The 24618-nt window shown below is 54.8% G+C and overlaps 2 protein-coding genes across 2 annotated transcripts in view; one reads left to right on the forward strand and one right to left on the reverse strand.

The window, feature by feature from the left end:
- Positions 1 to 6482: 6482 nt before the first annotated feature.
- On the reverse strand, positions 6483 to 13176 carry FOXA3 (forkhead box A3). The gene is made up of 2 exons (XM_070401647.1): positions 12990 to 13176; positions 6483 to 8229 (listed from the first exon to the last, which is right to left on the reverse strand). Exons 1-2 carry the CDS (start codon positions 13056 to 13058, stop codon positions 7237 to 7239), a joined length of 1062 nt encoding a protein of 353 aa, XP_070257748.1. The 5' UTR covers positions 13059 to 13176; the 3' UTR covers positions 6483 to 7236.
- Positions 13177 to 14020: 844 nt separating this feature from the next.
- Positions 14021 to 24618, forward strand: part of SYMPK (symplekin scaffold protein) — a 40992-nt gene continuing 30394 nt past the window's right edge. The window contains 6 exon segments of the mRNA XM_070401500.1: positions 14021 to 14104; positions 20622 to 20698; positions 21157 to 21280; positions 21423 to 21488; positions 22708 to 22761; positions 22852 to 22925. Of these exon segments, the coding sequence (XP_070257601.1) occupies positions 21176 to 21280; positions 21423 to 21488; positions 22708 to 22761; positions 22852 to 22925 (299 nt within the window). The 5' untranslated portion in view covers positions 14021 to 14104; positions 20622 to 20698; positions 21157 to 21175.

Below are 24618 nucleotides of genomic sequence, written 5' to 3' on the forward strand. Positions count from 1 at the left end.
CAGTGAGGAGGCGACCAAGCTCCTAAAAAGAAAGACAGAAACACAAAAGAGACCTAGGGGGAAATGGGAGACAACAGGTGGTAGCGAGATGCAGGGAGCAGCTCACTGGAAGAAAAGGCAAGCCTAGAGGGACAGGGAGAGCTCAAGAGACCCCCTGAGATGGGGAGATGAGGCAGAAACAGACATTCAGAAAAAAGGAGAGGAAGATCCAGATACATGGATATTTCCAGGAGTAGAGAACTATCCTGGTATACAATAGAGATAGAAGGAGGGAGAAAGACGAAGGTTCAGAGAGAGGAATAAAGAGCAAATGAGAGAGACACTGAAACAGAAGGAGCAGGTTTGAACGAGACAGTTCTGTGAGACGGGGAGAGAAGGGGGCTCTGTGAAGGACAGGCTCCATCTGTTTTGGTCCCTTGGTCCCCTGGAAAGGCCTGGCCAACTCCCCCCCACACCAGGTCTCAGCTCAGCTGATACTTGCTCCAGGAAGCCCTCCTGGACCCCCAGGCCGCATCAGGTGCCATTTCTGGGCCCTGACAGGTCCTGCACTTCTCATATCCCAGCCCTGCTCCTGTAGTGGCTGGCGGCTCAGAGGCATAGGAATAGAGGCTGACACAGAGGGACAGGGACAGAAGGAGAGAGAAACTTACAAGGTATCAGAGGAGAGAAGCAGAGACCCAGAGTGTGGCCTGCAGAGTAGGAGGCTGGCCCCAGTGGAGACAGAGAAGTCAGACTTCCCTGAGAAAACTGAGGTCACCACTGTGTCCCCGCAGCGCGCAGCACAGGGCTGGTGTGAAGGCCCGATAGCTAGACAGTCCCCTCCAATAAACGTGTATACAGCACCCGCGGTGTCACAAGCGCTGCGGTGGGTCCTGTGAATACAGCCGGGAGCAGACGAGTCCCTACTCTCATGGAGCTGGCATTCGGGTGCGAAATACAGACAGACCCAGAAGATGTGACAGTCGTGGAGCGTTAAGTCCTCAGGAGAAAAAAATCAGCCACAGACTCCAGCTGGGTGGCTCCGTTACCAAGAAGGTCGCGGGTTCGATTCCCAATTGGGGTGCCTACAGGAGGCAACCAATCAATGTTTCTCTCCCATTAGAATCAATACACCTATCCTCAGGTAAGGATTGAAAAATAAGAAACCAGAGAAAAGGGATAGAGAACAATGGAGGTTGCTATTTAAAGAGGGAGGGAGCGAAGGGCTCACTGAGGGGATGGCACTAAGAACTGAAGGCGGCCCTGGCTAGTTTGGCTCAGTGGATAGAGCGTCGGCCTGTGGACTGAAGGGTCCCAGGTTCGAATCCGGCCAAGGGCACATGCCTGGGTTGCGGGCTCAATCCCCAGTAGGGGACCTGCTGGAGGCAGCCAATCAATGATTCTCATCATTGATGTTTCTCTCTCCCCTTCTCCCTTTCTCTCTGAAATCAATAAAGAAATAATAATAAAAAAAAAAAGAACTGAAGGCGGTAAGGGGGTGAGCCAGGAGAAATCTGGGGGGGATAGCACGTGCAAAGGCCCTTGGTTGGTTCCATGTGGCCAGTGCAGCTATGGCAAGGGGGGAGAGTCATAAGAGTGAGGTTAGAGGGACAGTGAGGGAGCATCGGGGGGCCCTGTAGGCCACGGTAAGGACTTTGGATTTTGTCTTGAACAGGTAGAGGGTCTCAAGCACCGAGAGAAGGGATGGAGCAAGTGAGACAGAAATGGCAAAGAATCAGTGGGCTGGATAGCAGCTCATTTATCTGCGTGTCCAGGGTTCAATAGAGGACCTAGCACATACGCCCCATGGCAGACGAAGACCCAAATCGACAGAGAAAAAAGTCAGAGTGACGTCAGGTGAACGGACAGACTCCCTGGGGACGCCCAAGGACAGCGCACACACAGTAGCCCAGCTGAGAAGTCCCGTTTCTTTCAGAGCCCTCCCCACCCGGAAAGCTTCCCTGGAGCTGTGAAAATCCCCCAGGCCCCCCTGCCCGCCTCACCCATGGCGTGCCCACTCACACCTCAGGCAGAGGAAGCTGGCAGGCCCCACAGGAACCTTTCTGTGCGGGGGGGGGGGGGGGGGGGGTAGAGGCCGGCGGGCGGGCGGCAGGGACGAAGGGAGAGGAGTGGCGGGCAGGCAGGCAGCGGGCAGCAGCTACACAAAGGCCCCAGTGTCTGCCCTTCTGCCCCCGGGTACAGATATAAATAATACGTGCATATACCTCTATATATGTGTGTGTATATATATACACACATCCCAGTGGGCTGGGGGCCACACACTTCCCTGAGGGGCCTGGGCAGGCAGAAGTCTGCTCCTGTGGTGGCTGGCGGCTCAGAGACAGAGGAATAGAGGCCGACACTGAGAGGCTGGGACTGAGCGGGACGGTGACAGAAGGAGAGAGAGAAACTTACAAAGTATAAGGGGAGAGAGGCCGAGAGAGACCCAGAGTGTGACTGGCAGAGCAGGAGGCTGGCCCAAGTGGAGACGAGAAGTCAGGCTTGACTGAGAAGACAGAAAAGTGGGGACAGTGACGGAATGCAGGCAACGGTCGTTCTAGAGAAAGGCTCAGCCAGAGAAACCCAGGTGAGAGGATTAGGGACAGAGAGGGACAGAGAGGACAGCAGACCCCCAGAGAGGCACGCACACAGGAGCAGACAGACAGACAGACAGGACGGGGCCCAGGCTGGGGCTTGGGGAGGCTGGTGACTAAGGGTGGGGGAGGGGCCGGGCACATGTCCAGTTCGGGGGCACCGGCAGTTCGGTCCAGCCCAGTCCAGGGCAGGCTGAGGGGCAGGGCGGAGGTGAGGGAGGCGGCCCTTGGCTTCCGGATCTTGGTGTTTACCTGGGGCAGGCACTGCAAACAGGCGTCCGGCCTGGCCCATGGAGGGTGGGATGGGGTGGGCCCCAGCTCTGGCACCACTGGGCCCGACACGCCCACCTGTGGCCTAGGCAGTGAGTAACGCGGACGCGGCGACACCTGGGTAGATGGTGACACATAGAGGGACAGACACAGTGACACACAGAGACAGATATAGGCAGACCCACAGGCCCCAGTGACAAAGACGCACTGTAACAGACACACAAAAGACAAGGACAGGACAGGGACACAGACCCCGCAAAACCTACAGAAACCCACCGACAGACACGGACACACGCACATGCAGGCACACACAACGCACGCTAACATGGCGACCAGAGACACATCAGTTAACATACAAATCCGTAGGCACAATGACACAGCCTGACAGCAGGATACATGCATGACACCCAGTGACACGCTGACACGTACCCACGTACGCACTCGTAAACTGCCCCGACTGCTAGCTTCCAGAGCCCCCCTGCAGCCGGTTGTGGCGGGGGTGCCTATGAGAGGTCTGGGGACCCCAGGGCCCCCTGGCTGCTGTTGCCCCTCCCAGGCTCTCGAACAGCTTGGCAGTCAGGGGCACTGACTCTGCCAGACTGTCTGGGTTCAAGTCTAGCTCCCCCACTCATACTACCTGTGTGCCTGGGGGCAACCGTCTTCACCTCTTTCCACCTCAATTCCACCGACAGTAACAGGTTCACACAACGCCTGGCATGGTAAACCCTAAACCCTCGTGGCTATTCCTATTGCCTTGGTCATCTCCTGTCTTCTGATGCAGATGGCCCCCGGCCCACTGCAGGGACCCACCCTGGCCCTGTTCCCCCCCAGGGGCCCCTCCTGTGGACCGTGTCACCTCAGGCCCACAAACTGTGTCCAGGTCCCTGTGTTCCCAGGCTCCTCTGTGTCCCCACGGCCATCCCTCCATCCCCGATCCCTGGCGTCCTCATGTCTGTCCATGCGTCCCCCATCTGGCCATGGTACTTTTCCACGCTGGACAGCAGCCGGCTGTCCCTGGGGTGGGGGTCACACCTGCCCACGCCAGCCGAGCTGGTGGCCACGAGACACCCTGACGGATGGCCCCACCCTCCGCCCAGGACCCTACAACAACACCCGCCTCTCCGGCCACCTGAGGTCCCCGCAGGGGCGGCCTGAGGCCCGAGCCTGGGGACAGGAAGCCCCAGGCCTGGCCGCCCTGAAAGCCTCTTTCAGCTTGGGCCTCCTCCCGCTGCCACCGACTCCTCCTGCGGAATAATATTTGGGCTGTTGGCCGGGGGGTGGGGGCCAGATCCGGAGGCCGCCTGGGAGAAGCCAGAAACCGCAGGGCTTCCTGCCTCGGGCCGGCCGACTCTGGGAGAGACCCCCAGGCCCGAGGGAGGGGGGCAGGCGCCCGGGGAGACTGAGGGCCTTTCTCTCGGCCCCAGTTGTTTTTTCCAGGAACCAGGAGGAATTCCCCAGCCTGCCCAGGACAGCGAGGCTGGAGGGACGACTGACAGGGAGCCAGCACGGCAGGGGGCGGGGGTGACACGCAGCCGGCAGGGCGGGCACAGCGACAGAAATAGAGGGCCCGGCCTGTGCGAGGTGGCAGGTAGGAGCGGAAACTCGGGGAGCTGGGAGAGGGAGACCAGAGGAGGAGAGAGGCCAGAGATCCAAAGAAGGAATGGGGGGAGGTGGACCCCAAGAGAGAAAAGGAAGTCCCCTAGAAAGAAAAGGAAAGACCCAGAGGCCCAGAGGGAGGGACAGAGGTAAAGCCATGAGAGAATGAGAGAGAGAGAGAGAGAGAGAGAGAGAGAGAGAGAGAGAGATGTGTGTGTGTAAAGGGAGCAAGGAAGACGATATGACAGATGTAGAGAATGAGCGAACATTTTCAAAAAAAACCAAGGGGCCTTAGCCGGTTTGGCTCAGTGGATAGAGCGTCGGCCTGCGGACTCAAGGGTCCCAGGTTCGATTCTGGTCAAGGGCATGTACCTTGGTTGTGAGCACATCCCCGGTGGGGAGTGTGCAGGAGGCAGCTGGTGGATGTTTCTCTCTCATCGATGTTTCTAACTCTCTGTCCCTCTCCCTTCCTCTCTGTAAAAAACCAATTTAAAAAAACAAGGGGCAGAGATAAAGCCACAGAGAGAAGGTTAGGGACCAAGTGACAGAGAGAGATGACATTAGGAGACAGAGCTGGACACAGGCACTGGGAGAGATGTCTCACGCACACTCACGGGTAAATAGACAGCCTTTGGTCTCTGAATGAACACGTGGACGAGTGACAGAGCCCATGACCAAGGAAGACAAATGTGAACTAAGGAAAACACCATCCAGACAACCGTGCCCACCTGCTCCCGGCTGGCTGCGTGACCCCAGTTCTGTCCCTCCCCGCCCGGGCCTGTTTCTCCCCTGTGAAATCAGGGCTGTGCAGTGCACAGCGGTGTGTCTGAGCACCAGGTCCGCAGAACATCTGAGTGACAGACGTCAGCCTCGGAGCCGAGGCAGAGCCTGGAGGAACAGACACCCAGGCCCCAGAGCCAGAGACCCCCAGAGGCCCTCGGTGGCCGAAGGAGGACCCAGCCCCTTCCCCACACACCTGCCTGCAGAAGTGACAGACATGCACCAGGGCCGGCCGACCCTCCATACAATGGTGACAGGCGCACAGCAGACAGTCAAAGTATGTAAACACAAGCAGGCTCTCTTGTCAACAGACAGACGCTGACACACATACACAGGAAACACGATGACAGGCGCACCTGCAACACAGCACAGTCGCACACTCCTTAGACCGGCGATGGCGAACCTTTTGAGCTTGGCGTGTCAGCATTTTGAAAAACCCTAACTTAACTCTGGTGCCGTGTCACATGTAGAAATTTTTTGATATTTGCAACCACAGTAAAACAAAGATTTATATTTTTGGTATTTATCTTATATATTTAAATGCCATTTAACAAAAAAAAATCAACCAAAAAAATGAGTTCGCGTGTCACCTCTGACACGCTTGTCATAGGTTCGCCATCACTGCCTTAGACCATGGGTATGCAGACAAACTGACACACAGAGACACACACCTAACAGTGAGACCCAGAGAACCACACACAGCATATGGACACACACACAAGTCTGGTATCCTAAGGCACCCACAGTAAGCACACACCCAGAGGAGGAACAGACATACAAACAAACACCATGAGATAGAAACAATAGTTAACAACACCCTATGGAACCTCAACAGACATAATGGTCACCCAGAGCCTTGGCGCACAGACACGCACAGGCTCCCACACACAGTCTCTTTCAGTTAACACCGTGTTTGTCCCTGCTCCGCCACAGCTTAACCAAAAATTGAGCAGCCCCAGGGCCTCAGAGTTGGAGGTGAGGTGTGTGTCTGCGGAGCGGGGGGGTGGGGAGGTGGCCTTGGTCACTGCACAGCCACCTCCCCCTGCTGCCCTGGCCCCACTGCTGCTGCGGGGGCTGCTATCTGTGAGCAAACTGTCCTTGGGGTCAGGGACAGCCAAGAGCCAAAGATCAGGTCGATGCCTCCCCGAGCCCCTCCCCCAGAGGCCGCCAGCTCCTGGGGGCAGGAAGGAGAGGGGACAGGGAAAGAGCAATTCAGGTGTTCAAGTTCCACCGGGCCCACCCACCAAGGAAGAGACGTTCCGGAAGAGGCAGAAACGGTGCCTTTAATGTTCACACACAGCCAGTATCCCACTTCCCAGGCAAGAACCAGACTTCAGTAGAAATTCCCCACACCCTCACGTCCTTTCCGGTTTCTCCTGAACCAGAGGGGCCATGCGCTCCAGAGAAAACCAGGGCATGTTCCTATCTCCATCCCCCGCTCAACTCACACCGAAGAGACAGTGACGACAGGGCCAACACCGGGGCTGTGGCGGCCGTCATGGTGCACGTTGGTACATCGATATGTCAGCCAGCCAACATGGTGGCCATCAGAGCACCCAGGGCGCCCAGACAGGTGTTACATGGGACGGTGGCCAACTTGGCACCTACTATGCCAAGAAGTCCACCAAAAAGAAGTGATCCCGGCGCCCAACGGGCCAAAGAAATTGCAATTGAAACAGCATCGCCATCGCCACCGAAGGGTCAGCCACGGGGATGCCCATCAGTGTCCAAAGGGCCAACCACGAGGTCATCCCCAGGGTGGCCATCAGAGCACCCAATGGGGTCGAGTGGAGACCTTCCCAGTGCCCCACGGCCCACCACGATGTCCAAGTCAGTTATCACAGTACCCAATGGATTGACATGATGCCCGCAGAAGCGGCCGTCACCACAGTGAGTCACAGACCAACCGAGATGTCAGCTGGCAGGGACAGGCCAAGCGACACCAGGAGGACCAGGCCGAACAGCCTGATGGTAGGAGCTACGGCCATACCCCACCCGCCATGCTCCCAGGCCCCTGCTAGGATGCGTTCAGCAGGGAGCGGGAATAGAGGCCCTGGTAGTAGACCCCCGGCTCCCCGCCCTCTGCCCCGTAGCCTCCAAACCCCACGTCCAATTTGGGAGGCGCCGGTGTCTGTTCCGACATCAGGTTGTTGATGGAGAAAGGGTGGTTGAAGTTGTAGGGAGCATCCAGCTTCAGCTCCCCTGGGAGCTCCAGGCCAGTGAAGTAGGGTGTGGAGGAGGAGGGTGAGCCACAGTCTAGAGCCCCCACATCTTCCCCACCCTGGGCCTCGGGCTCGGGGGGCGGAGGCTGGGGCTGCGGCGGAGAGGTGACCGTGGCAGCCGTGGCAGCCGGGGCGGTGGTGGACGCGGCGGACCCTGCACTGTTCCTGGTGGCGGAGGTCCCGCTGCCCCCTTTCTTCACCTTCTCCTCCAGCTTGAAGCGCTTCTGGCGGCGCAGGTAGCAGCCGTTCTCAAACATGTTTCCTGAGCTGGGGTGCAGGGCCCAGTAGGAGCCCTTGCCCGGCTTGTCCGGGGAGCGCGCCACCTTGACGAAGCAGTCGTTGAAAGACAGCGAGTGGCGGATGGAGTTCTGCCAGCGCTGCTGGTTCTCCCGGTAGTAGGGGAAGAGGTCCATGATCCACTGGTAGATCTCGCTCAGGGTCAGCATCTTGCCGGGCGCCTGCTGGATGGCCATGGTGATGAGCGAGATGTAGGAATACGGCGGCTTGGCATGGGCCAGGGACCGCCGGTACCCTTTGGGCATCTCCTTCCCGTGCACCAGCCCCGGGCCTGGGCCCCCGTACCCTGAGCTGCTGCCTCCACCACTGCTGGCACCCAGGCCTGGGAAGGTGGGGCCCAAGGGCGCTGTGGGGGCCGGGGGCGCCAGGGGTCCTGAGGGCAGCGGGGAGGCGGGGAGCCCCCCGGGAGAATAGGGAGAGCTCAGAGGGTTCAGGGTCATGTAGGAGTTGAGGGGGGCCATGGTGGGCACTGGGGTCACTGGAGAGTAAACCTGCATGGAGAGAAAGAGAGATAGGGAGGGTCAGTGAGTCCCCACTCGTTGCTGGACCCACTGTGTGTCCATCTGTCTGTCGGTCTGGTGGCTTTGAGACCCCTTCCATCCTTTTCCCAGTAGACAGCTGTTTCTTGAAGTCTTTCTCTCATCCCTCCTCACACACCCCTCCCCGATCTCACCCCCCACCCCTCACGCTCCAATACCCTGAAGCTCATGCTTCAAGAGTTCTCCAAGTAGCCCTGGCTGGTTTGGCTCAGTGGATAGAGCATCTGCCCGCAGACTGAAGAGTCCCAGGTTCCATTCAGTCAAGGGCATGTACCTTGGTTGCGGGCACATCCCCAGTAGGGGGTGTGCAGGAGGCAGCTGATCGATGTTGCTCTCTCATCGATGTTCCTAACTCTCTATCCCTCTCCCTTCCTCTCTGTAAAAAAATCAATAAAATATATATTTTTTTAAAAAGTTCTCCAAGTGGAGACCAGGACACCCTGGGGAGTGTCCAGGGCCTTTTTAGGGTTCAGGGTGTCTACGAGGTCAAAACTATTGTCATGTAAGGCAAAGGTGTCTCTAGCCTTCTTCACTCTTTCTCTCACGAGCGCACAGTGGAGACTTCCAGAGGCCACGTGACATATGACGTGGCAACAGACCGAATGCAGAAGCAGCTATGAGAACCCAGCTGCTTCCTACGGCGCAGACACTGACGGGATCCGCCAAAACGTAGCAGTACCACCCCTCTCACGGGATGTCTTGAAATATACTCACTTTAATAAAAAGACATGATTCCCACTAACAAGTTATTGCTGCTTTGGAACTACATAGTACATTTTTCTCCGTTTTTATTTCTTATGTGGAAACCATTAAGAGCTATAGCCCCACCAATGAAAACTGCTGGAGGTCCTCAATCATTTTCAGGAGTGATGAGTGATCCGGAGACCCCCAAACTGAGACCTGCTGGTTTACCCAATAACCTAATCTACACATCTACTCTCCATCTCGGAGGTTATAAAATGACAGTTTTTAATGGGTCAAAACGTTTGACTATCTGAAATCACATGTTTTAACCTCAGATCATCTACTTACTATACATCATCAAATCCAGGACATCACCGTTTGTAAGCTGCAATGTTAAGTATCAGTAAGAACGGGGGAAAACCCACCGCCGATTAGAACCCCTAGACACCACTGGCTGTAAACCCATTCCATTTTCAGAAACGTTCAAACGGTGAAAAACGTGCATCAGTGAAATACGGAAGACATCGATCGCTCCGTCTAAGTAACCCTCCACAGTCTTCCATCCATTCCACAAATACTCACTGGCCACCTGCTCTGTGCCAGGCACGGCACCCGGCCCTGCGCCAAAAGCTTCCCTTTCATCCTCACACTATGGGGAGGTGCTATGATGATGCCCATTTTACAGCTGAACAAGCTGAGTCCCCGAGAGGCTGCCAGGGTCACACAGCAAGGAAGGGGCAGACGTGTGGTTCTGAATCCAGACCGGCGTTCTGGATCTTCCTGTAAGAGCAGTGACCACGCGGACTGAAAGGCCTGCCCTCCTGGAGCTGACAGTCCAGCAGGAAGTGAACAAGATATGAGAAATAGGAAGCCTGGTGGATGGTGCTTTCTCTCTTTCTGTGTCTACTTACTCCCTCCCTCCACCGTCTCCCATCCTCTCTCCTCCATCTGCTGGGCTACCCTGCTCCCTCCTCCCTGACCCTGCTCCCTCCTCTCTGACCCTGCTCCCTCCTCCCTGACCCTGCTCCCTCTTCCCTGACCCCGCTGGGGTCTCCTGGCATTGGGGGTGCTGCTCTAGCTCTGGCAGGAGCCGACTCTCGACCTATCACTGTGTCTGCGGGTCCCAAGGTGCAGAGAGAAAAGGGACAGGTGGCAACCCACCCAGCTCTGAGTTCCGGTGGGAAACTCTCTTCTCTTTCACATGTCCATCCAGGAAGCGACTTTCTCCTGGTCTCTGAGGCTCCCTGTCTCTGTATATATGTCTGTCCCTCTCCCTGTCTCAGTACCTCTACACTCCTTGGCCCTCCCCTTCCCCATCTCTCTCCTCCCCACTGTCTTCCCCTCTGCCTTTCTCTGCTCAGGACTCTCCCTAACCCCGGTCTCTCTCCCCCTCTCCCTACCCCCACCCTCTCTCTCCCTCTGTCTCTCTCTCCCCCACTCCTCTGCCACCCCCATCTCTTTCTCCTTCAGCACACCTTTGTACCTATCTGCCTCCTTCCATCCGTCCCTTTCACTCTCCCCAGGAGTCTCACATTGAAATTGAAGCCATAGCTACTCCCCTCCCCATGCACTGGTCTCCCCCCTGGTCATCTGGCTTTGCCCCTCCCAGAATAAGAGATGAGTGAGACTGTGCCTGAGTCAGGGGATGTACAGAGAGCTCCCAAATCCCTCTGCAATCCCCCCTCCCACTTTTCCAACTCAGCCAGACTTTCTTGTGTCACAGAGGAAGACGGACTGGGACCCCAGGGCCCCCTTTGCCTGGCTACCCAACCCACCCGGAAGTCCTCCTTGAGGTCTGACCTCCAGCAGTGCAGCTGCCCTAATCCACCGGAGGCTTTCCCACGCCCTGGGGCTGGGATGAACCCCCAGTGTCCGGGTCTGAGCCGGATTTCCCTGCCAGGGCGGGGCTGAGGTTGTGGGGGGAAGCCCTCAGGGGACCTGCACCCCCACCCCAGGAGGGTGAAATTTCTCCCCTTTCATTTCCTTATTGTCTCTGGAGTTGGGTGTGACGGGGAGCAGAGGAAGGCAGTGTGAAACCAGAAGCCTCCTTTCTAGTCCCAGTCTCTGCCCAGAACCTCAGGCAGCCCCCCACCCTCCAGGCGGCTTCAGGGTTTCGGCCTCTAAAAGCTGGGGGGGGGGGGGCTGTGAGAATTGGAGGCCAGGGGGCACAATTTCCTTCCAGGCAGGGAGCCAGCCTGGGGGTGAAAATATCCCCCAAGCAAGACCCTGTGGAGGGCTGGAAGCAGTGTGGGGGACCTCTCACTTCTCAGTTGCTGAGTGAGTGCAAATGTTTCTCTCTCCACAGTCCTGACCCAAGGGGAGGAGGTGGCTCAGCTGAGGGGAAGGCTGGGGAACCCTCAGACAGCATTTCCGTCTCCAGCGCCCCATATGTCAACTCTCCCAAAATATGCTCCCCAAGTGCGGATCATCTCTGGACGGTCCCTCAATTCCTGACACAATTTCCACGCAATTGTCCCCTCCACTTCAGATTGTGGCCCAAATAACAACTGCCCTATCCTAGACCCCCCCACAATTTACATAAGATGTGCCTACGCAAACACTGATTTCTAGTTGGTTCCCTGAAATCATATTCCTAGACTCTGAACTCTCCGGGGGCTCAGCTGGCTCCCCCCCGCCCCCCCCCCCCCCAGCTTCCTGGGAGCCTTCACCTCCAACCACCGGGTCTCCACCTCTCCACACTTCCAAATCCCTCCCTGGTCAGCCTGCCCCACCACCCCACGTGCACCTAACACCTCCACAGCCCCAGGACGGGCCCCTCCCGGGCACCAGGCCAAGCCCCGAAAGTCTGGGGATCCAAGAGTCCCACCCGACAGCTTCAAACCCCAGACCCATAACTCAGGCACGTGGGGGCCCCTGTAATGCCCAGGTCTCAGCCTCAGAGAGCTCAGCCGCTCCAGCCGCCCTCCCCGACCTCAAGCCCACAGCCCCCTCCCAGGTGAGGAAGCTAAGGTCCAGATCCCCAAAACCCTCAACTGGGACCTCCTCCCCCTTCACAATGTTGACTGTAGAGTGAGCTAAGGAGAAGGAGTCCTTGCAGCAAGAGGAGTGGGAGTCAGACTTGGGGAAGGATTCTGTCTGGGGGGGTTGGGGGGGCGGGAGTTAAGACAGACCCCTGCCCCCTAATCCAGGGTGGTCTAGCAAGAAGCCGGGCTGCTGAGGACATTAGCAATTACTGGAGAATAGAGAGGTGTGAAAGCTGAAACCCTCCAGCCCCAAGGAGGATCCCCGCTGAGGGTCCCTAAGAACAATGAAGCCGTGAAGTTCAGCTGGAAGGACTAAGGGTCAGGAGGAGAGATGGGGGCGGGGAATGGACCCCTCTCCCTGCTCTCCCGCCCCCAGCTCGGGCTCCATCTGGGCCCCCACCTCGCTGAACCCCAACTCTCACCCACCTGTTGTTTCAGACTCCCCCAAACCAATCTCCATCTCTTATTCCTGAGCCCTAACCCTTATTTCTGACCTTACCTTAGATCGCACTCTCGCCTTGAACCCCAATTGATTTCTACCCCCAGGACCCCCATCTTTAACACTATATTCTAACCCTGAGCTCCCACCTCGGATTTCCCTGAATGGTGACCCCTTCTTCCATCTCTTAGTTCCTGTCCACCCCCAGCACCCCGACTTTGATCCCCTTCCTAATTCCCCAGCTCTGCCCCTATCTATCCTGCTGTCCTGGAGGTCCGACTCCTAGCTTTGGTTTGTTCCTGGGACGCCCTTGCATTTGGGGTCGCCCACACCCAGGCCTCGTGTTTAAGCCGGGACCTGCCCCTCGCCTCCGCTCCCCTGGCCCCCATGGACCCCTCGCCCCGACGAGCCCGCGGAAAACGCGCTCCGGCGCCGGCCCCCCGGCCCTGACGCCCATGCACCTGGCCTCCGAGTCTGCAGTTCCTCTGCTCCTCGGCTCTGGTCGGGGCCCCCCTCGGAGCCCACACCCCGGTGCTCGCCCCCATGGAAGCCCGCACCTCGATCCCCGTGCCCCGCTTCCCGCCCCGCCATCCCCGCCGACACACCTCGCCCGCCTCCGGGTAGTAGCTCCACTCCGCCAGGTCGTGCGCCTCCATCTTCACCGAGCCCAGCATCCCCCGGGCCTGCGCCCCCACCTGCCCCCGCTCCGGCCCGGGGGGAACCGAGCGCTCCGGATCCCTCAGCCCGCACGGCCCGCGTTCCGACCGGCACCGCCCGTCCGACTGCCCAGGGTCCCCGCCGTCCCGGGCGCCGCGGGAGGCGGCCAAGCTTTATAGCCGGGACGCCCCCCCTCCCTCCGCTGCCCCCGCCCTCCCCGGGCTCCCCTCCCGCGCTCGGACTGGGGCGCCCCCTGCGGGATCGCGAGGAGACAGACCTCAGGCGCCGGGAGCCGCAGCCCGCGGGCCGAGCGCTGGACGTGGCCGGAGCGCGAGGGCGCTACTGGTAGGAGGCACCGCTGGTCACCGAGGCCGAGAGGGCAGGACGCCGGCCCTTCTGCCCCGGCGGGTTTCAGCTGCTAGACGGGATCGGGAGGAGAGCCGGGGTTCAGCATGACCGCCGGGAGGAAGGGGCCTCAGAGCGCGGGGCACTCCCGGGCTCCAGATACCGCCACCGGGACGGGTAAGAGACCCCGAAACCACATGCCCATTGGACGGGCTGGAACACGGACGCTTCCGACAGCTGGAAATGCTCCAAACTGTGCCAATGGTGGGACCAAAGGTGGAGGCGATTGGGGCCTCAGCTCATACACCCCTCGGGCCCCAGACCGCCGTCAAGACCTAGGAGCGACGCCACCCAGACTCTCCGCACTCCCTCTACCGTCAGCCGTCCAGGGACTCGGAGCCACGGAACTCCATTTCCCAGAATCCTCTCTCCCGTCCCGTCCCGCGCCTCCGCCGGGGGACTACATTTCCCAGAAGGCATGACGTTCGAAGACAGGAAACGAAGAGCCGCCCGCCCGGAGACGTCCGGGCGGGGGCGGGAGGCCGCTCGCGCGGCTGGAGGTCGGGGCGGGCTCGGCCTGCTGCGCGGACTCCATTTCCCGGCGACCCCGCGCGCGCCGCGCGTGCGCCGTGTGGGGCGGCGAGCGGAAGATGGCGGTGGCGGCGTCAGGGAAGGGGTGCTGCTGAGGGTGCGCCACGGGACGGAGGCCGGAGCTGCGGTGAGCGGGGCGGGCGTGTGGGCCCGGGTCCCAGGGAGGAGGGACCCTGAGGCTGCAGGGCGCTGGCGGAGGGCTGGGGGCGCTCCGAAGAGAAGGCAGCGGTGACGATTGGGACCCCGATTTCTTCTGCTCCGGACCCTCCCGTGCTCCCCTCGGGGCAAAGTTCCAACGTGGCCCCCGAGGCGTGTCCGCCCCCGGCCGCGGCTCTGCCTCCGCTGACTCTGCTCCTGCCTCCCTTCGAATAGCCGCTCTGGCCTTTGGTTCCTCAAACGCGCCATGCGCCTTCCGGCCTCGGGCGTCTTGCACGTGCTGCCCCTTCGCCTGCAACATCCTCCCACCCATTCTGCGGGGCTAACTCCCATTCATCTTTTGGGTCTCAGCGCCAACGTCACTTCCTCTGCCGAGTCCTCCTTTCCTGTCCTCTGTCCCGAAATCTGCCCATTGAACGCTCTCCTAGGTCCCAGTTCCTTTGCTTTGTGTCACAGGTGATCTAATTTGGGTTTGGACCTTTATTTGTTTGGCTATTTGAATAATCAAATACCGTGAGCTCCATGGGGCCGGGGCTGGGTTATGTATGGTCACTGCTGTGTTCCCAGCACAGCGCTGGCCACACTGAAGACGCCCAGTTATTTGTTGAATGAATGAAAGATACCCTTGGGGCCATTCTGTATGTGAGGGTAGTTGTCCCACTCCCAGGTGGGAGAGGGGCAGTGGTATTCCATGAGGGGTGCACCTGGAAGGAAGGGGAAACAGTGGTTGCTGGTAATGGCAAAAGACTGCACACACACCCAGTGTTTTTTAATAGGAAGACTGGCAGAAAAAAAAAAAAATCCAGCCCTAACAGGTTTGGCTCAGTGGATGGAGCATTGGCCTGCGGACTGAAGGGTCCCAGGTTCGATTCCGGTCAAGGGCATGTACCTTGGTTGTAGGCACATCCCCAGTTGGAGGTGTGCAGGAGGCAGCTGATCGATGTTTCTCTCTCATTGATGTTTCTAACTCTCTATCCTCTCCCTTCCTCTCTGTAAAAAATCAATAAAATATATGTATATTTTAAAAATCCACATAATAAAACACTATGCAACTGTAAAAAGGAACGAGGGAAGTCTTTACACACTGATACAGAGAGGGCTCCAGCATATATTAAGCGAAGGCAAATGAAAAGTAAGGTGGTGTTTATTGTACTGTATGCTCCCTTTTTATTAAAGAAGGGGAAATATGGATATAAACTTTAAAAAAATAAAGGCTACACCAGAAAGTGGAAGAGGAAGGACAGGTAAAAAAAAAAATTGGTGGATCTGAACATATCATCGTGAAAAGAGTGGAAAGGTTCATCATGAGAAGGCTCATTATGCTCGAATGGGCGACAGGGGTATGCTGGTGGTTGGGAGGCCGTGCCCCTTGGCTTGCATTCACAGACCTGGAGGGGAGAAGCCGTCCCTTTTAAAGAGGCAGTGCAGCACAGTGGTGAGGGGGGTAGATTCTGCAGCCTTACTCCTAGGTCTGCATCTTGCAAACCGTGGGCCTTTGGTCAGGGGACTTTACCTCTCCGGCTCAGTTGGTTGGGTGTTGCTCCAGGTATGGAAAGGTTGCTGGTTGATTCCTAGTCAGGGCACTTGTTAGGGTTTCTGGCTCAATCCCCAATAGGGGGTTTGCAGGAGGCACCAGGTTGGTTTCTCACATCAATGTTTCTCTCCCTCTCCCTTCCTCTCACTCTAAATATCAATAAAAATAATTAAAAAAAATAGTACCTACCTGGAAGAGTTGGCGTTGTGAGGTTAAATAAGTTCATACACAATAGCGGTTAAGCCTGGCCGGTGCAGCTGAGTGGATTGAGCGTGGTCCCGCGCACCAAGAGGTCGCCGGTTCAATTCCCACTCAGGGCACATGCCCAGGTTGAGGCTTCAACCCTTAAGGAGGCAGTGGATCGGGGTTTCTCACTCATAGATGTTTCTATATCTCTCCATCTAAAATCAATAAAAGCATTTTTATTTTATTTGCTCACATTTTATCTACTTTTTTTAAATTAAATCTTTATTGTTCAGATTATTACATTTGTTCCTCTTTTTTCCCCCCATAACTCCCCTCCACCCAGTTCCCACCCCACCCTCCACTCTCACTCCCCACCCACTGTCCTCATCCATAGGTGCACGATTTTTGTCCAGTCTCTTCCCGCACCCCCCACACCCCTTTCCTCCCCAAGAATAGTCAGTCCACTCCCTTTCTATGCCCCTTATTCTATTATAATTACCAGTTCATTCTGTTCATCAGATTATTCACTTGATTTTTAGATTCACTTGTTGATAGATGTGTATTTGTTGTTCATAATTTGTATCTTTACCTTTTTCTTCTTCCTCTTCTTAAAGGATACCTTTGAGCATTTCATGTAATACTGGTTTGGTGGTGATGAACTCCTTTAGCTTTTCCTTATCTGTGAAGCTCTTTATCTGACCTTCAATTCTGAATGATAGCTTTGCTGGATAAAGTAATCTTTTTTTTTTTTAAATATATTTTATTGATTTCTTACAGAGAGGAAGGGAGAGGGATAGAGAGTTAGAAACATCGATGAGAGAGAAACATCGATCAGCTGCCTCCTGCACATCTCCCACTGGGGATGTGTTTGCAACCCAGGTACATGCCCTTAACCGGAATAGAACCTGGGACCTTTCAGTCCGCAGGCCGATGCTCTATCGACTGAGCCAAACCGGTTTCGGCATAAAGTAATCTTGGTTGTAGGTTCTTGGCATTCATCACTTTAAATATTTCTTGCCACTCCCTTCTGGCCTTAAAATCAATAAAAGCATTTTTAAAAAGAAAAGAAAAATAATCATTTTGTTAAAAAAAATATAGTGGTTATTTTTCAAACATTCTAAATTTTTTAAAATATATTTTAAAATTTATTGTAGAGAGGAAGAGAGGGAGAGAGAGAGAGAGAGAAACATCAATGATAAGAGAATCATTGATCAGCTCCTCCTGCACGGCCCCTCTGGGGATTGAGCTGGAAACCCGGGCATGTGCCCTGATAGGGAATTGAACTGTGACCTCCTGATTCATAGGTTGATGCTCAACCACTGAGCCACACTGGCTGGGCTTCAGACGTTCTAGAGCCAAAGGGCAGGGATACTAAGCCCAGTGATTGGGGAAGCCCTTTGGCATTCACTCAGCAGATAATTACTGAACACTTCTTAGGTGTCAATCACTGTTCCATAGTAGGGAAATAGAAAGTAAACACACACACACACACACACACACACACACACACACACATTTGCCCTCAGGGAGCTTACTAATAGGAAGTTCATTGATGATAAATGCCATGGAGAAAAATAAAGCAACACAGAAGGGGAGGGAGAGGAAATTGAAATATCTCACAGCCAAGATATTTCAGCTGAAACCTGGAAGGCTTGAGGAGGGCGGGAGTTGTGCTGGCATCTGTAGAGGAGTATTCTAAGCAGAAGGAAGAGAAGCACAGAGGTTTTTTGTTTTTTTTTTTTTTTAAATATCTTTTATTGATTTTTTACAGAGAGGAAGAGAGAGGGATAGAGAGTTAGAAACATCGATGAGAGAGAAACATTGATCAGCTGCCTCCTGCACACCCCCTACTGGGGATGTGCCCACAACCAAGGTACATGCCCTTGGCCAGAATCGAACCTGGGACCCTTGAGTCCGCAGGCCGATGCTCTACCCACTGAGCCAAACCGGTTAGGGCGCACAGAGGTTTTGAGGAAGGGGCATGCTGGGCATATTTAACGGACAACAGGAGGCCAGAGCAGAGAGAGGTGAGGGAAATGAAGGCAGAGGTAGAAGGGACCAGATCCTAGGCCAGGGGTGGGCAATCTTTTTGTGAGTGCGTGCCAAAACCAGCAAAATCTCTGACTCAGAATTCTTCTGCGTGCCAACCCTAATTTTTTGAGAACATGTTACGCCTACTTGATATCTCTTACGGTGTACGTATGTGAAGAACCTTGAAGAAATAATAAAATTCATTCCAGCGACAAAAACAGTATATGATGAAAAATACATTTATTTATTTATTTATTTTTTAATGTATACATGTACACTGTTAGTCCGACAGAAAACTTTATGACTCCATTTGATATTATCAGTGGGACTTTTGCTGCTGCATCACTGATGACAGAGATTTTACATCAGGTTTATATTTCGTGACCTTCAGAGATATGCACGACGACTACTTTCATCCGTCAGGCTACTCCTATTACGAGACTTAACTAAATTCATCACTGAGAACAAAGATTTACAAGCGTATGTGAATGAAAACATGGAGAGTAACGCTGTTGCAAAGTTTTTTAAACAGAAAAAAATTTTCTGGAATGGCATTCCAAGTCCTCAATAGTTTGTTTTCCACACTATTGAAATTGCTCTCCCCCTCTCTCGTCAATCCATGTCTATGGTCTTTAAGATAACTTGTTATGTAAAATTATTTATTTATCTAAGATGCACCTACACTGAATTTATCTGAAAAATAAGAGTCGATATTAAGAAAAAAATTGTAAATGGAAGAGTATAAGAGAGGGTTTCACGTGCCAGCAAAAGTTACTGGCGTGCCATGTTTGGCACGCGTGCCAGGGGTTGCCCACCCCTGTCCTAGGATGTCTTCTAGGCCTTGGTATAGATGTTGGCTTTGACTCGAAGCAAGATGTGGGGGTGACGGGCAGAAGGGAGACTGGGAAGCAGGCTATTGGCTGGTCATTCATTCAGCAAATACCTGTGTACAGTATATATGTTCCTTTTAAAAGATGCATCTTTTTAAAAAATATATTTTTATTGATTTCAGAGAGGAAGAGAGAGGGAGAAAGAGAAACATTAATGGTGAGAGAGAATCATTGATTGGCTGCCTCCTGCACGCCCCACACCGGGTATCGGGTCTGCAACCCAGGCATGTGCCCTGACCGGGAATTGAACCATTGAAATCCTGGTTCATAGGTCAACGCTCAACCATTGAGCCACACCAGCTGGGCTCTTTTTGTTTGTTTAAAATGTATTTTTATTGATTTCAGAGTGGAAGGGGGAGAGAGAGAGAGATAGAAACATCACTGATGAGAAAGCATCATTGATCCACTGCCTCTCACATGCCCCCTACTGGGGATCAAGCCTGCAACCCAGGCATGTGCCCTTGACCAGAGTTGAACCTGGGACCCTTCAGTCCGCAGGCCGATGCTTTATGCACTGAGCCAAACCAGCTAGGGCCAGATGTATCTTTCTGACCTTCCTCAAATTTTGTTTAACAGTTTATACAGTACCCGTCAGATCTTTTCCCATGGACAGTAGCAGCTGTATTTATCTCATACTAGTATTTACTACGTGTACCAACTCATCTACTCTCAGCATAGTCCTGGGCGGTAAACACTGTTACCACCTCTGTTTCACAGAAGAGGAAACTGACTCCGGTCACTCTGTGTATACACACACAAACTTGACAAAATGGATTGAATTGCACATATTCTGTGGTACAACAGGCTGCGTGGACATCTTTTTATGATACTACACCAACACCCACCAACCTGTTTTTTATTGTTGTTATTTAATCCTCACCTGAGGACATGCTTAGAAAGAGGAAGAGGGCGAGAGAGAGAGAAATATCGATTGGTTGTCTTCTGTATCCTCCCAACCATGGCTCCAACCCGCAACCCAAGTATTTGCCCTGACCAGGAATCGAACCTGTAATACTTTGGTGCACAGACGATGCTCAACCAACTGAGCCACTTCGGCTGGTCCACCAAAGTGTTGTTTTTTTAATCATTTCCTTGCTCTTCTACTTTCAGCCTTCCTTCCTTCCTTCCTTCCTTCCTTTTTAATATATTTTTGTTGATTTCAGAGAGGAAGGGAGAGGGAGAGAGAGAGATAGAAACATAAATGATGAGAGAGAATCATTGATCGGCTGCCTCCTGCACACCCCCTACTGGGGATTGAGCCCGCAACCCGGGCATGTGCGCTAGACTGCAATCAAACCTGGGACCCCTCAGTCCGCAGGCCGATGCTCTATCCACTGAGCCAAACCAGCTAGGGCATCTTTCTTTCTTTTTTCAATCATATATACATAATTCCCTCTCTTTTGTAAAAAGGGAGCACACAGTAAACATTATCTTCCACTTTGCATATTTTCACTGAATGCGTGCTGAGCCCACTGTTTATTAGTGTATAGAGATTGTCCTCGTTTCTTCTTTCCTCCTCCCTCATTCCTTTTTACAGTTGCGTAGTATTTCATTATGTAGATATGTCATAGTTTTTTAGCCAGTCTCCTTATTTGAGAACGCTCGGATTACTAGTAGTCTTTAGGAATAGTTTTGTGGTTGGTATCCTTCTTGTTTCATAATTGTGCCCGTGTGGCTTTGGGACAGATGCCCAAAGTCTCCCCTCCCCATCCTACCCCACTTTTTTTCGCTTTAATTGTTTTTTAATTTATTTATTTTGACATTCGTTTATTTTTATTTTATTATTAACTTTTAGAGAAAAAGGAAGAAACACTGATTTCTTGTTCCGCTTATGTATGCATATCTAGGTTGTTTCTTGTATGTGTCCTGACCGAGGATCGAACCCGAAACCTTGGCGTATTGGGACGACGCTCTAACCAGCCAGGTGAGGACACAGTATTATTACCACCTGTTGAAAAACAGCCCCATAGCGTTCTAGAAAAACGGCTGAAACGTAATTTCTTTAACTCGGCCTTTTGCTGTGTATTGAGTCCTTACTGTGCAGGACTCTGCAGCTAGTCCCTGTTTTAGAAAGCTTGCTCTGGTGTCCTGTCCAGAGCATACAGCTCAGATGGAGAGACCCCGAGGCCAGCAAGGGGCTGCTGTGTGTTCACTGGTTCATCACTCAGCAGATGTCTGCGGTCAGTCCGCTGTGTGCAAAGTCCTGGAGGGGAGGCTTGGTACTGCCCCTGACCTGCCCCAAATTACAACCCTCATGTACCCTCCAGTCTGAGACAGACCCTGAGACGGGGCGGGGCTTCGGAAAACCCAACAGGCTGGGGAGGAGGGTGGAGCCTCGGTGGGTGCTGAGGGGAAGGCCCGGCCCATCTTTGTCTTCTCCAGGGCACACGGGACAGCAGCCATGGCAGGCAGCAGTGGGGACAGCATCACGCGGCGGAGCGTGGCTTCACAGTTTTTCACGCAAGAGGAGGGGCTGGGCATCGATGTCATGACCACTTCAGAGAGAGTGAGCATGGAGAGAAGGTCTTGGGGTAGAGGGGCACCGCCCCTGTGTGGGCGACCCACCCCCAGCTGGCAGAGCCCAGGGAGTGCTGAGGGGGCTGGGCTGGCAAGATGAGCACCACCACTGCCTCTCCCCCTCCTTCTAGGTGGTCGATCTCCTGAACCAGGCGGCACTGGTCACCAGTGAGTCCAAGATCACACTGCTCAAGCAGGTGAGGGGCAGGGTGTCGCTGGGCAGGCAGGGCGCGGGGCATGGGAAGCTGTGAACCGGAAGACGCTGGTGATGGCACTGTGTCCCCATCCCAGCACTAAGGTGATGCCTGCTGTGGTGCTCGGTGCTGTTCAGCCCGCCCTCCTTTCATTCCCACCAAAGCTCTGGGGCAGGGTGATGTCATCCCCGTTTTTTAGGGGGAGAAGCAGTCTCAGAGCTTAAATACCAGCCCAAGGTCACTCTGCTGGGAGCTGGATTCCAGCTCCAGATCCTGAGCTCTTCACCCTTCATTTCCTCTCTGCCAGGGTCCTGCCCAGTGGGGAAGAGAAGCAGGTCACGTGACAGTGAGGACCCAGAGTGAGCAGAGCTGGGGAGGAGGCGGCCAGGGGCCGTGGAGCTCAGGGAGGGCTTTCTGGAAGAGGCGACCTCTGAGCTGAGACATGGAGGATGAGGACGGAAACCAGCCAAGAGTGGGCGGGGGGCTTGAGAAGAGGTCACACTAGCTTGTGCAAAGGCAAAAGAGGACATGGGAATTAGTGTGGGGTGGGGGTGTGGTTCAAAACAGGATGCAGGTGGAGTTCAGAACCCCAGTCCTGCTGCTTGCTCAGCACGCAGCCTCGTGCAGCTGACTCCCCCTGCCAGTGGAGTGGGGTACTGTGGGGCCACCCTCCTGGGAGATGCCATGAAGGTATCTCAACAGCAGCCCCTGGGTCATAGGAGCCAGGCCTGTGCTGGCACCGGGTTGACATGAGCATGCCCACGGGAGGCGCTGATTCCAAAGAGCCTGGCCGGGACCAGGGCCTCAGGCACGGCTTCTCAGGTCAAAGTGCCTGCTGGCCTGTGGCCATGCGGGTGGGGAGCAGAGACAGAAGGAGAGTGGGGAGCTGATGACGGCCGAGCCTCGGGGAGGCAGGAGCCTGCAGCACTTCCGTCTCCTCTTCAGCCCTGTGCGTATCACGGCGTCACTGTCCACCAGGACGTGGCCTGTAGGACCTTAATGAGACTCCACAGCAGCCCTCGGAGTCGTGTGTGAGATCCCCACGCACAGAAGAGGCTCGGGAGAAGCCCTGCCAGGCCCCGGTGCGGAGTGGCAGAGCCAGGGTTTGAACTGGATCTGCCTGCGGCCTGCCCCGTGCTCCTTTCCCCAGGCACTCCTGTCTGCACCGATAGGACCCTGGGTTTATATAGTGTCCTCCTCCCCATCCCCAATCTCCTTCCAGGTCCAGGAACTGATCATCAACAAAGATCCCACCCTCCTGGACAACTTCCTGGATGTGAGTGACGGATGGGAGAGGGTGTGGGGGCCGGGGTGAGAGGATGGATCCTGGTACCACCCTGACACGCCTTCTTCCTGATGTTGGCAGGAGATCATCGCTTTCCAAGTAGATAAGTCGATTGAAGTGCGCAAGTTTGTCATCGGCTTCATCGAGGAGGCCTGGTATGGGGCCCCGGGAGTCACCCTCTAGCTGCCCACCTGGCCCTGCCCTCAGACCTGCCCTCCGCTTCCTAGACCCAGTCTCCCTCCCAGGCACGGGCTCCCCAGCAAATAAGTCAGAACGTTGGAGTTGTCCACGGTAACCTCTGCTTCGCCCACACTTCACCTCCCTCAGTGAGGACTGTTGGCTGTGCCTTCAAAATGTAAACAGCATTTGACCGTCTCAGCTGCTTCCCTGGCTGTCACTCCAGCCGCCATACCTCCTCCTGGGCGACCGCAGTGGCCTTCTGTCGGGCTTCTCTCTTGTTTACTTGAAGAAATGCACATGGCAGACAATTAACTGTTTTTAAGTGAACTCTTCAGTTGCATTTAGCACATTCAGAATCTAGTTCCGAAACACTTTAATTCCCCCGGAAGGAAACACTGTTCCCATTGCCCGCTTCCTCCTGCCAGAAGGTGGACCCCCCTGGGCCCTCCCTGCTCCCAGGCCTCCTGGCCACGGCCTCACACATTGAAACCCACACTCCCCACCCTCGCTCTTCCCGGGCCTCTCCGTCTTCACTCACATCTCCTGGCCTCCCTGTGGTTCCTCGGAAAATGCTGTTCTGCTCCATAGCCCCCCTGCTTGTAACAGTGTATCTGCACGGGACGCTCGCCTCCAGGGAGCCCGCTCACACCCTCTGCCTCTGTCTCCCTCAGCAAGCCCTTCCTGGCCTTGCCAGCACAGCCCACTCCGCTGACACCCCTTCTGCACTCCTGTTTATTTAAAAAATATTTTTTTTTCTTGATTTCAGAGAGGAAGGGAGAGGGAGAGAGAGAGAGAAACATCGATGATGAGAGAGAATCATTGATCAGCTGCCTCCTGCACGCTCCCCACCGAGGATCAAGCCCACAACCAGGGCTTGTGCCCTGACCGTGAATCGCACCGTGACCTCCTGGTTCATAGGTCGACGCTCAACCACTGAGCCATGCTGGCCGGGCTGCACGCTTCTTATTTTATTTTTTGAAATATATTTTATTGATTTTTTACAGAGAGGAAGGGAGAGAGAGAGAGAGAGCTAGAAACATCAATGAGAGAAACATCGATCAGCTGCCTCCTGCACACCTCCCACCGGGGATGTGCCCGCAACCAAGGTACATGCCCTCGACCGGAATCGAACCCGGGACCCTTCAGTCCGCAGGCCGACGCTCAACCACTGAGCCATGCCGGCCGGGCTGCACTCTTCTTTATAGTGTTCTTGGCGTTACCTTGTTGCATCCCCACAAGCATGTCCGCTCCATAGGGCAGAACTTCTCTATTGCAGACCCCTGTGTCCCAGTGGCTAGAACAGTGCTGGCACACAGGAGGGGCTGAATATGTATTTGTTGGGCAAGAATTTAAATCAGAATAGTAACCACGTGGAGTGCTTACTCTGCCACACACGCTTAACTCCTGTCCTCTGTGGTCGCCTGCAGTCTCCACCGTAGCCTTCCGGATGGAGGCTTGGTTTTCCTCCTTTTATGGAAAGGGAAACTGAATGTTAAAGGGACTTGCTCAGGCTGAGTCAGTTCTTCATTAAACATTTACCAGATGCTCTGTGACTGCAAGAAAATAAAATAGCCTTTCTTTTGTGAAGTTTCTCATTGTCAGGCACTGTACTAAATGCTTTACCTACTTTGTTATTCAACTCTCAAAAAAATACCGTGCATTTTGGCC

This window comes from Myotis yumanensis, unplaced genomic scaffold, assembly GCF_028538775.1.
Source record: "Myotis yumanensis isolate MYYU_CA2020_CCGP unplaced genomic scaffold, mMyoYum1.0.hap1 SCAF_23, whole genome shotgun sequence".
NCBI classification, from domain to species: Eukaryota; Metazoa; Chordata; class Mammalia; order Chiroptera; family Vespertilionidae; genus Myotis; species Myotis yumanensis.